The sequence below is a fragment of the Xenopus laevis genome, chromosome 1S, assembly GCF_017654675.1.
Source record: "Xenopus laevis strain J_2021 chromosome 1S, Xenopus_laevis_v10.1, whole genome shotgun sequence".
Taxonomy (NCBI): Eukaryota; Metazoa; Chordata; class Amphibia; order Anura; family Pipidae; genus Xenopus; species Xenopus laevis.
Genome location: NC_054372.1, coordinates 158372840 through 158385933, shown reverse-complemented (window position 1 = coordinate 158385933; position 13094 = coordinate 158372840). Strand labels below are relative to the sequence as shown.

Here is a 13094-nt window from a genome sequence, read left to right as displayed (position 1 = left end):
TAGATAAAATAGAGACAATAGAATCATTTAAAAAAAATGTAACCACTTAGTATTGAAAAACATTTGCACCACTGAGCGGTACTCCAATACTTCAGCTGCAATGTCATTGGTCACGTAGGTGAGCCTGTACCTAAATTGGATCAGGTTTGAGGGCAAATCAGATCACATAACCAAACTCAGCACCCTTGTAATCTCTTTATATCTGAGTTCTCCATTGCTACAATGGCCTTCTGAGTGGTTTTCTGATATTACAGAATAGTGTAATCTCATTGGTCAGATGTGCAGACCGCAAACTAAAGAGCAGCATTTTTGAACACCCCTCGATACACATTGTGTCCTTTGCCACCACGCTCTGTTGACTAGTGCCATGATACTATGGAACAGGGCAAGCTGAGCTGGTCGACAACTTTGAAAACCCCTCGGTTCTCGTTTTGGTGTAACTGGTTGTGCCCTATGGAATGGTGGAATTCAACTGGTCAGATATAATAGAGAACTGTTGTGGACAGGAGTTTTGTAAGCAATTCATAGCAGCTGACTTGAGTGAGGATGGTCCCTTACAATTTTTATTGCATTCTGTGTCCTAATGACTGATTTGAGAAAAAATTACTTTTAAAATATGAAAGTATATTAAAAGTTACTTATAGGTCATGTTGAGGTTTGTATTTGTAAGTAATTGTTAGATTAAGTTCCTAAACTTGACTGTTTTGCCAACCTGACTGTCCCATCTCAGTCTGGCAGTTAAAGTTTCTAATGCTAACGGACTCCTGCTGCACAAATATGGCAGATCCCTCATACAGGAACATGGGCCATCAGACAGGTAATGTAAAAGCATTGTGCAAATACTTTATGGCAAAGTTATAAATTGCTTTCAAAGGCAATATTATGATAGATTAGGGTTTTTTGTATTTTTATTTTGCTTTTTCTCCATAGGGGCCCCTTCTTCAAATCCCCCCATTCTTACTCTAATAGTTAGACCCTGTTTGTCTCTTTCAGAGGCAGATCACATAGATTGTGTGTGCTGCATATCAATAGTCCTCCACTCCTCTCCTGCAATCAGAGAAAAATAATCTGCCAGTTATCAGTGGTCCTCTGGTAATTCCACAGTGAGTGCTGCAGTACAAGGAGAAATACGGTAATGCAGGAGTAGCAGCAGTAGCAGCAGCAGCACAGGCAGCCTGTGTGAATGCGAGGAGCTGGCAGAGAGGAGCTGGCAGTGAGGAGCAGCCAGTCTGTACGGGAGAGCAGGACAGGGAGCTTCATAATGGAACTTCTCTCTGGTGGTGAATGTTAACGAGAGCCGGGGAAAGTGAATGTGCATTTAGATGTGTGGGAGAAGGGCTCCCTATGTCACATCTCAACTTCAAGGATTGCACTTTTCTCTCCTTTGGGTCAAGAGCGCGCAGTGACGCAGGCGATCGCTGGCCACTAGTCTGCAGCTCTTTCCCTGTGCGTTTGTCGGGAGTTGATGGCACTACAGTGCAAACAGGGAGACGAGAAAGACGAGCAAGAGGAAGATGTGATTGAGAAAATGTGGGGGAAGATCGGCTCAGGGAGGGCTGGGCGCAGACACCCTCTTCTGAAGCTCCCCTGAGTTGCACTGCTGCAGCATGTCAGCCAAATCTAAGGGCACAACCTCTCCAGCAGAGGGGCCAGTTGATGGGCCAGCCTCCAAAGCCAAGGTGAAGGAGCAGATCAAGATTATCGTGGATGATTTGGAATTAGTCCTGGGAGACCTGAAGGATGTAGCTAAGGAACTTAAGGAGGTAAGGTGTCCACGGGTGGGCGGGGCCTCGGCACAGTGCGACTTTGTCTTCTGGTTGCGGAGCGGAGGAACTGAGGCTGCACTGAGGCTCGGATGCGCAGGGGCAGTGCCAGCTGGAAAGTGCTGAGTCGCCTTTTGTGAATGGGACTGGGGGACTGTGCAGAATGCAGATTTGTACTACTCTGCTCCTTAACCCTCTCAGTGCCAAGCAGCTCCGCATGCCACTGCTGTTAGACGTGCCTGACATGATTGCAAACTGTATTTATCATCATGTTACAGTGCTTGCACTTTGGCCACAGATGTCCCTTTGCTGTAAATAAGTCTATTGCTTAGATGTACCGCATGCAGAAGGTTTGACTATAGCTGTTGCTTTTCATATACAAGTTTTGTGGGTCTTGCGCAATAGTCAGAATGTTAAAAGAAGAGGGGTGCCTGTTTGGCCCAAGCACAGAGCCCCTATTAGATTGTCTACATCATTTGCATACTGGACTTTCTCTTAATGATATTGAGATTTCATTCAGTTGTTGCAAAGCATGTCTGCAGTCATCCCTGTGTACTAGTGATTCCTCTCATTGCATCTCTGTACATACTGCTAAAGAACAACACAGGGATTTACACTGCCCATCTCCAGTGTCTGCTATAAATCCACAATTAGCAGAACTCGCCCTCATTTGGAATCTGGGTCTGCCCTGCGGTAGCTTCAGAGCATCAATGGCTATTTTGTTCCCCGAGTGCTGCCACTTGTGCTGCTTAATGTTTGTATACATTCTTTTATTAACTATGCTGATGCTATTGGCATATAACACTGGTTGTAAATCACCAAGTCTGGCATATTTAGTGCTGAATACTAAAGAGGGAAATGGTTTTGCACTGAAAAGCTCTCCCATAAGAGAACCTAGGATTTTATAGCCTGATAAAAAAAACCATAGTCAATAGAATGATCCATCTTTTGGATGACTGCATGCTAATATCAGGCTGGAGACGCATGCATTTGTAGATTTGCTGCCAGTGGTTACAACAAGTAATTATGTAAGTGCTAAAGTAAATAATAGGCTTCCTCTTAATATTTCCATGCAGTGGTTAGACTGAATAAATGGAATGGGTTGTCTGTCTCGGGCTTGGTTGGGGAAAACATGTTTTCTTTTGCCATTGGCAACTGTCACATTCCTTCTGCTTTAAAGGCAGACATCATGTAACTCAGAGGATCTTGTCGGCAGCAGAAAATACAGCTACAGCAGTACAGCCAAGGGTTTGTTTTTAAAGTTATAATTTTGTAACACAACCGCGCGACAGATGGTTGGATTATTCATTGAAATTCAACTCCAAATACTTTGCCTTGTAATCCTTTTGTTTGCCATTCTATTTCCATACGTATCCTTTATTTCCTGTAGCGTTGTGTATTATATCTGAGCTGCTTGCAACAGGTTTTCATCTGACTTTAGTGGTGTCGTGTGTTGGAATTCAGCTGTCTGAGCAGCAATGCAGGGGGATTAGTGTTTACAAAATAAATGATACTAAAGTGACAAATAAAATAATACAATATATAAATGAATACACTGCGTGTACATACTGACAAATCCATGGAGGATAATCAGTGATGACTAATGATGTGTGAGTTAGGTATATGCCCAGTGATTATACAAAAGCACCCACGGGATTACTGTATTGCAGTTGACTTTGGGAGAACTAAATGTGTTTTCATTTTCCCTTATGATGTCATTGTAATGTGCAAATCTCCTGGACCAATTAACCCCACCCCCCCTTTTTTTTTGCAGCCCCATATGTGATGCTTGTACATGCAGAACTGAAAACGACTTAATTCCTTTTCAAAATAAACCAGATTTATCAGAAGGTAGTTGCCTGTCAGAATATTTATAGCAACATTATTCCATTCACTCTGATTCTTTAACCAAGGAAGAAACATTTACAAAAGAAAAAAAAAGGCAAGTGAAAAGGATACAGCCTGTTTCTGATTGGAGGATCACTTTCATTTGGGATTAGCAGCAGAGAATTCCTGCATCTGGAAAGCAGATTGGAATTTTTTATCTCAATTATTTACCTTCACTGTATAAACCAGCTTTACATACACTTATATGGCTGAATAGTTCAAAGCTATTTATATATTCTTAGACGTTGTGTCATATTCTGACAATGGGTTCAGACGTGCACTGAATATCATTTCTTGCAAGTTTATATATATGTTTATACTGTATGAGCCATGGGAAAGGTTTGTGGTTGTTTTTAACAGGGTCTAGATGTAATGTACAAGGTTTAGCTAAAGATATTGAACTTATCTGGCTTAGCAAACATTTTTTGTCTGTATATTTTTGTTTTTATTTATATATAGTAGTGGCTTTGTTTTTTTATTTATATAGTAGTGGCTGCCATGTTGCACCTCACTAGAGCAAGTATTTAAATTTTATCCATAGGCTTCAGTTATCATTTGTGGCCATAACTATATAGCAGAATGTACAGTGCTTTTGGCATTACCTGTCAATTACTTTTCAATGCAGCACTTATCAGACCTTGTTTTTGCTTATCAATGGAAGTTATATACAACTGCTTGAACACTGGGTATTTGTAAGAGTTCAGAAGCTGAATATGTTTTTATTGTTACCTATTCATCGTTTGTGCAGCTCAACATTTTAGGTTATTGCATAAAAAATGATTGCATATTAATTAGATTACTAGTGCATGGATAATCCACCTGCATAATGGACTTGAGCTACCGAAACGGTCACAACAAGTGGAAGTTGTATACTGGTAATCTAATGAACCAACTTGCAAAGGCCAAACATGCTTCAATTTCCCTGTTTGACCTATCTGAAGAAATAACAACAGCCATACATGTTTCATGATTAAAGGGATCCTGTCATGGGAAAAAAAGTCATGGGAAAATTTTTTTTTTCAAAATGAATCAGTTAATAGTGCTGCTCCAGCAGAATTCTGCACTGAAATCCATTTCTCAAAAGAGCAAACAGATTTTTTTATATTCAATTTTGAAATCTGACATGGGGGCTAGACATTTTGTCAATTTCCCAGCTGCCCCTGGTCATGTGACTTGTGCCTGCACTTTAGGAGAGAAATGCTTTTTGGCAGGCTGCTGTTTTTCCTTCTCAATGTAACTGAATATGTCTTAGTGGGACATGGGATTTTACTATTGAGTGCTGTTCTTAGATCTACCAGGCAGCTGTTATCTTGTGTTAGGGAGCTGTTATCTGGTTACCTTCCCATTGTTCTTTTGTTTGGCTGCTGGGGGGAAAAGGGAGGGGTGATTTCACTCCAACTTGCAGTACAGCAGTAAAGAGTGATTGAAGTTTATCAGAGCACAAGTCACATGACTTGGGGCAGCTGGGAAATTGACAATATGTCTAGCCCCATGTCAGATTTCAAAATTTTTTTTTTGCTCTTATGAGAAATGGATTTCAGCAGAATTCTGCTGGAGCAGCACTATTAACTGATTCATTTTGAAAAAAATGTTTTTTCCCATGACAGTATCCCTTTAAAACCATAGGCGTGAGCCCTGTTAGTTGAACTCATGTTGAACAAGGGAGAAATGCTTTTTGGCAGGCTGCTGTTTTTCCTTCTCAATGTAACTGAATATGTCTTAGTGGGACATGGGATTTTACTATTGAGTGCTGTTCTTAGATCTACCAGGCAGCTGTTATCTTGTGTTAGGGAGCTGTTATCTGGTTACCTTCCCATTGTTCTTTTGTTTGGCTGCTGGGGGGAAAAGGGAGGGGTGATTTCACTCCAACTTGCAGTACAGCAGTAAAGACTGATTGAAGTTTATCAGAGCACAAGTCACATGACTTGGGGCAGCTGGGAAATTGACAATATGTCTAGCCCCATGTCAGATTTCAAAAATTTTTTTTGCTCTTATGAGAAATGGATTTCAGCAGAATTCTGCAGGAGCAGCACTATTAACTGATTCATTTTGAAAAAAATGTTTTTTCCCATGACAGTATCCCTTTAAAACCATAGGCGTGAGCCCTGTTAGTTGAACTCATGTTGAACAAGGGAGTATACTGCCCATTTAATCAGAAATACTTATTTGAATTCTTTGAGATGTATGTAGAACAGAATAGAACAAAAGGTTTCTGGCTAAAAGCATTGCCTACACATGCACTGCAATTGAACAACACAATTCAGCTTGGACAGTTAATGACTTGCACATGTTTTTTTTCTTTCCAGTTTAATACTGTGTTTTCACGAAAACTATCCAGGATACAGTATGACTAAATGTGCCAAAAACACAATGTTTAAAGAGGTGTTTAAACAGAAACACATGTATGACAGATATCTATGTCTACAAAAACATGAGATCATCCATTAGTTTGCTTGGACGTGGATCATGAATCAAATTCCAATACAGTGAATGTAGTAATAAAAACAGCAGAGGCCGTGATCTATTATTGGACATAGCCGGGGATATAAAGGTCTGAAGAGAAAGAGAAATGACAAATATACACAGAGTCAGATTATCCACTAGGCCCCAAGGCTCCTGCAGTTCTATCCTAAGGGCTTGCTTCCTACTGTAGGTACTTCAGCATAAGAAAATGGAATCTTAAGTGCTTGTTGGACCTGACCAAAACAGTTTCAACCTCCTAGCTTTACAGCTGGTATCAATTTGCAATCCCATAGCTGAAAGTGGTACTTAAACAAAAGCTGGATACACTGCTATAAGGTGGAACTGTATCTATCTTATCATATTACACATGCCTTCATAACAGTGACTGCTGTTAAATCCTCTTATGACAAGGCTTTACTTGTCTTTGGACCCTCATAGAACACTTTGTATGTTTTTATGGAAGAGGAACTAACTTGGCAATAGGGCCCCAAATCATGGAGACCTCATATTCTCTAAATTAGTGTCTGCATCTACAAACTCCCATAGAATGCATTTATATAGTCAGTTTTGTGATACTCTTAAAGTAATAATAGAATCAAAACATACCAGGGGTTATTTTGTTATAGTTACAGTGAGCATAGTGCACTTTTGGATGCAATCGGCAACATTTTTACCCGCTATGCATTCCAGCATCATGGTGCTCACCAGGAAGAAATTACGTAGTTGTGGCTGATGCTTCAACAATTGTGTTTGCACTTTGATATAAATTTGACGCAATTGTGCTGAAAGCTGAAGGTTCAGTACATACCATTTCCAGTGTGAAAGTGACATACAGTATCTACCCAGTTCTTTTGGTGCATCTGCACTGTGCCTGTTACCGCTACCGCCTGGTCAGTAGGTGGTGGTAGCTTCAGGATCCGATTTTTTTCATGAAGGAGGAAGGCGGTAGCACTGAGCAAAACTGTACTGAAGTACGGGCAGCACATATTGATATTTGTTTTTAATGTGGTTTTGTTCAATTGATTGCATCCAACCCTTTCTTAAAGCTAACTTTCACTTCAGCGTGAGGGATCTCCGATTGGTTCCAGACATCACGTGTCTCTGAATCCGGGTTCCTGGCCTAGGAACTCTCATCTACATCACACATAACGGATTTGCTCGAACACAGTTTCAAATTAAAAATTATGTTACTTTATTAGTTCCATTAAAATTTGCTAGCTTAAGTACAGTGCATGACAATCACCACTGACGCGTTTCATGCCCTATGGCACTTCCTCAGAGTGTTACAGATTTTCAAAGAGACACAGCTTTATAGCAAATCTGGTAGCAAACTATTTACACAATGTGTTTCTTAAAGATGTATTACACGTATACAGACCAAATTTGCATCTATCTTTATATTCATATAACCATTAAGATTTTTTAAAGCTACCTAATGTATCAGCCAGCATGACTGATTTGGGGAGAGAATTCCACAAATTTTCTACTCTCACTGTAGAAAAAAACCCTTGCAGATATTTAGCTGGAACCTCCTTTCTTCTAATCAGAATGCTGCCCACTTGTCAGCTGGAAAGCATTAGAGAGATTATTATATGATCCCTTTATATATTTAAACATTCTCATTATCATATCACCCCTGAAGTGTCTCTTCTCCGGCTTGAAAATCCCCCACTTGGCCAGTCTTACCTCATAGCTGTACCTCTCTAATTCAACAATGTCTCATTTGTTCACTGGAGACCAAAACTGTACAGCATATTCTAGATGGGGCCTTACCAGTGCTCTAAAAAGTGGAAGAATGACCGATTCCTGCTGTGAATCAATTCCCCTTTTAATACAGCTCAAGACCTTATTTGCCCTTGATGCTGCCGACTGGCATTGCTTGCTACAGCCAAGTTTATCATCTACAAGGACTCCAAGGTCCTTTTCCATTATGGATTTGCCTAGTGCAGTCCCATTAAGGGTATAAGTGGCTTGGATATTTTTACATCCCAGGTGCATGACTTTACATTTATCAGCATTGATTAGGGATGTAGCGAACGTCGGAAAAAAAGTTCGCGAACATATTCGCGAACTTGCGCAAAAACGCGAGCGGTTCGCGAACGGTTCGCGAACCCCATAGACTTCAATGGGAAGGCGAACTTTAACATCTAGAAAAGACATTTCTGGCCAGAAAAATGATTTTAAAGTTGTTTAAAGGGTGCAACGACCTGGACAGTGGCATGCCAGAGGGGGATCAAGGGCAAAAATGTATCTGAAAAATCTGCCTGTGTGTGCTTGGAAGAGATAGTGTAGGGGGAGAGCTGTTAGTGATTTCAGGGACAGATGATAGTAAGTTTGCTGGCTAGTAATCTGCTTGATACTGCTCTGTATTGGAGGGACAGAAGTCTGCAGGGATTTGAGGGACATTTTAGCTTAGGTAGCTTTGCTGGCTAGTAATCTACTGTTCTCTTTAAACAACTGCCATACGTTGACCTTGTAGGCATTGTTTGCCCAGTTTTTTTGGACGCAGCCACTGAAGCACAGTTGCCAGAAAAAATATGCCATATAAATGCTGAAAATAGTCATTTTTCGCCATACGTTGACCTTGTAGACATTGTTTGCCCAGTTTTTTTGGACGCAGCCACTGAAGCACAGTTGCCAGAAAAATTATGCCATATAAATGCTGAAAATATAAATTTTTTTGGTTGCAGCCACTGAAGCACAGAGGCCAGAAAAATTATGCCATATAAATGCAGAAAATATGCATTTTTTTGGTCGCAGCCACTGAAGCACAGTTGACAGAAAAATTATGCCATATAAATGCTGAAAATATAAACTTTTTTGGTTGCAGCCACTGAAGCACAGAGGCCAGAAAAATTATGCCATATAAATGCAGAAAACATGCATTTTTTTGGTCGCAGCCACTGAAGCACAGTTGACAGAAAAATTATGCCATATAAATGCTGAAAATATAAATTTTTTTGGTTGCAGCCACTGAAGCACAGAGGCCAGAAAAATTATGCCATATAAATGCAGAAAATATGCATTTTTTTGGTCGCAGCCACTGAAGCACAGTTGCCAGAAAAAATATGCCATATAAATGCTGAAAATAGTCATTTTTTGCCATATACGTTGAGTCAACGTATGGCAAAAAATGACTATTTTCAGCATTTATATGGTATATTTTTTCTGGCCTCTGTGCTTCAGTGGCTGCGGCCAAAAAAACTGGGCAAACAATGCCTACAAGGTCAACGTATACACTACTACAGCGGTGGATACGGATTACGTAAAATATATGAATGCTGCTTGAAAAAAAGTAACTCAAGTGGTTTTTCTAGAGACGATAATATTATCAATATTTAGACAAAATGTGAACAAGGTCACACAGCTCGATGGCGGGTTGAAGAAAACAGTGTGCAAATAATGCCTACAAGGTCAACGTATACACTACTACAGCGGTGGATACGGATTACGTAAAATATATGAATGCTGCTTGAAAAAAAGTAACTCAAGTGGTTTTTCTAGAGACGATAATATTATCAATATTTAGACAAAATGTGAACAAGCTCACACAGCTCGATGGCGGGTTGAAGAAAACACTGTGCAAATAATGCCTACAAGGCCAACGTATACACTACTACAGCGGTGGATACGGATTACGTAAAATATATGAATGCTGCTTGAAAAAAGTGACTCCGGTGTTTTTTCTGGAGACGGTAATATTATGGATATTTAGAAAGAATGGGAACAAGGTCACACAGCTCGATGGCGGGTTGAAGAAAACAGTGTGCAAATAATGCCTACAAGGCCAACGTATACACTACTACAGCGGTGGATACGGATTACGTAAAATATATGAATGCTGCTTGAAAAAAGTGACTCCGGTGTTTTTTCTGGAGACGGTAATATTATGGATATTTAGACAGAATGGGAACAAGGTCACACAGCTCGATGGCGGGTTGAAGAAAACAGTGTGCAAATAATGCCTACAAGGCCAACGTATACACTACTACAGCGGTGGATACGGATTACGTAAAATATATGAATGCTGCTTGAAAAAAGTGACTCCGGTGTTTTTTCTGGAGACGGTAATATTATGGATATTTAGACAGAATGGGAACAAGGTCACACAGCTCGATGGCGGGTTGAAGAAAACAGTGTGCAAATAATGCCTACAAGGCCAACGTATACACTACTACAGCGGTGGATACGGATTACGTAAAATATATTATGGCTGCTTGAAAAAAGTGACTCCGGTGTTTTTTCTGGAGACGGTAATATTATGGATATTTAGACAGAATGTGAACAAGGTCACACAGCTCGATGGCGGGTTGAAGAAAACAGTGTGCAAATAATGCCTACAGGGCAAATAATGCCTAAAAGGTCAACTTATACACTACTACAGCGGTAGTAAAATAAAAAAAAGTAAAATAAAAAAAAAATGAATATTAAAAAAAAAAATTAAAGTTGGTGCTGCTGAACTACTAGGAGCAGCAGATTAGCACACCAGTCCCACTCCCCAACACTGCTAGACTAATAGCACTGGGCTCTTATAGTAGTAGTAGTAGTAGTAGTAGTAAAACAACAAAAAAATAAATAAAAGCAGTCCTTACAAGGACTACTGTTATTGCAGCAGTCAGCAGATGAGATCAGAAGCAGGACAGCTGCCCACTGCAGCTACATACAGAGCACTGCAGTAGAAGGTAGATTACTAGCCAGCAAAGCTACCTAAGCTTAAATGTCCCTCAAACCCCTGCAGACTTCTGTCCCTCCAATAACAGAGCAGTATCAAAACGATTACTAGCCAGCAAACTTTCAACTGTCCCTGAAATCACTAACAGGCAGCAGCTCTCTCCCTACACTATCTCTTCAGCACTAGGGATGTAGCGAACGTCGGAAAAAAAGTTCGCGAACATATTCGCGAACTTGCGCAAAAACGCGAGCGGTTCGCGAACGGTTCGCGAACCCCATAGACTTCAATGGGAAGGCGAACTTTAACATCTAGAAAAGACATTTCTGGCCAGAAAAATGATTTTAAAGTTGTTTAAAGGGTGCAACGACCTGGACAGTGGCATGCCAGAGGGGGATCAAGGGCAAAAATGTATCTGAAAAATCTGCCTGTGTGTGCTTGGAAGAGATAGTGTAGGGGGAGAGCTGTTAGTGATTTCAGGGACAGATGATAGTAAGTTTGCTGGCTAGTAATCTGCTTGATACTGCTCTGTATTGGAGGGACAGAAGTCTGCAGGGATTTGAGGGACATTTTAGCTTAGGTAGCTTTGCTGGCTAGTAATCTACTGTTCTCTTTAAACAACTGCCATACGTTGACCTTGTAGGCATTGTTTGCCCAGTTTTTTTGGACGCAGCCACTGAAGCACAGTTGCCAGAAAAATATGCCATATAAATGCTGAAAATAGTCATTTTTCGCCATACGTTGACCTTGTAGACATTGTTTGCCCAGTTTTTTTGGACGCAGCCACTGAAGCACAGTTGCCAGAAAAATTATGCCATATAAATGCTGAAAATATAAATTTTTTTGGTTGCAGCCACTGAAGCACAGAGGCCAGAAAAATTATGCCATATAAATGCAGAAAATATGCATTTTTTTGGTCGCAGCCACTGAAGCACAGTTGACAGAAAAATTATGCCATATAAATGCTGAAAATATAAACTTTTTTGGTTGCAGCCACTGAAGCACAGAGGCCAGAAAAATTATGCCATATAAATGCAGAAAACATGCATTTTTTTGGTCACAGCCACTGAAGCACAGTTGACAGAAAAATTATGCCATATAAATGCTGAAAATATAAATTTTTTTGGTTGCAGCCACTGAAGCACAGAGGCCAGAAAAATTATGCCATATAAATGCAGAAAATATGCATTTTTTTGGTCGCAGCCACTGAAGCACAGTTGCCAGAAAAAATATGCCATATAAATGCTGAAAATAGTCATTTTTTGCCATATACGTTGAGTCAACGTATGGCAAAAAATGACTATTTTCAGCATTTATATGGTATATTTTTTCTGGCCTCTGTGCTTCAGTGGCTGCGGCCAAAAAAACTGGGCAAACAATGCCTACAAGGTCAACGTATACACTACTACAGCGGTGGATACGGATTACGTAAAATATATGAATGCTGCTTGAAAAAAAGTAACTCAAGTGGTTTTTCTAGAGACGATAATATTATCAATATTTAGACAAAATGTGAACAAGGTCACACAGCTCGATGGCGGGTTGAAGAAAACAGTGTGCAAATAATGCCTACAAGGTCAACGTATACACTACTACAGCGGTGGATACGGATTACGTAAAATATATGAATGCTGCTTGAAAAAAAGTAACTCAAGTGGTTTTTCTAGAGACGATAATATTATCAATATTTAGACAAAATGTGAACAAGCTCACACAGCTCGATGGCGGGTTGAAGAAAACACTGTGCAAATAATGCCTACAAGGCCAACGTATACACTACTACAGCGGTGGATACGGATTACGTAAAATATATGAATGCTGCTTGAAAAAAGTGACTCCGGTGTTTTTTCTGGAGACGGTAATATTATGGATATTTAGAAAGAATGGGAACAAGGTCACACAGCTCGATGGCGGGTTGAAGAAAACAGTGTGCAAATAATGCCTACAAGGCCAACGTATACACTACTACAGCGGTGGATACGGATTACGTAAAATATATGAATGCTGCTTGAAAAAAGTGACTCCGGTGTTTTTTCTGGAGACGGTAATATTATGGATATTTAGACAGAATGGGAACAAGGTCACACAGCTCGATGGCGGGTTGAAGAAAACAGTGTGCAAATAATGCCTACAAGGCCAACGTATACACTACTACAGCGGTGGATACGGATTACGTAAAATATATGAATGCTGCTTGAAAAAAGTGACTCCGGTGTTTTTTCTGGAGACGGTAATATTATGGATATTTAGACAGAATGGGAACAAGGTCACACAGCTCGATGGCGGGTTGAAGAAAACAGTGTGCAAATAAT

General features: G+C 40.2%; 1 protein-coding gene across 1 annotated transcript in view; it reads left to right on the top strand.

The window, feature by feature from the left end:
- The first annotated feature begins 1176 nt into the window (after positions 1 to 1176).
- Positions 1177 to 13094, top strand: part of prr16.S (proline rich 16 S homeolog) — a 161767-nt gene continuing 149849 nt past the window's right edge. The window contains exon 1 of the mRNA XM_018244296.2: positions 1177 to 1763. Coding sequence (XP_018099785.1) covers positions 1608 to 1763 — 156 coding nt within the window. The 5' untranslated portion in view covers positions 1177 to 1607. The remainder of the gene's footprint in view (positions 1764 to 13094) is intronic.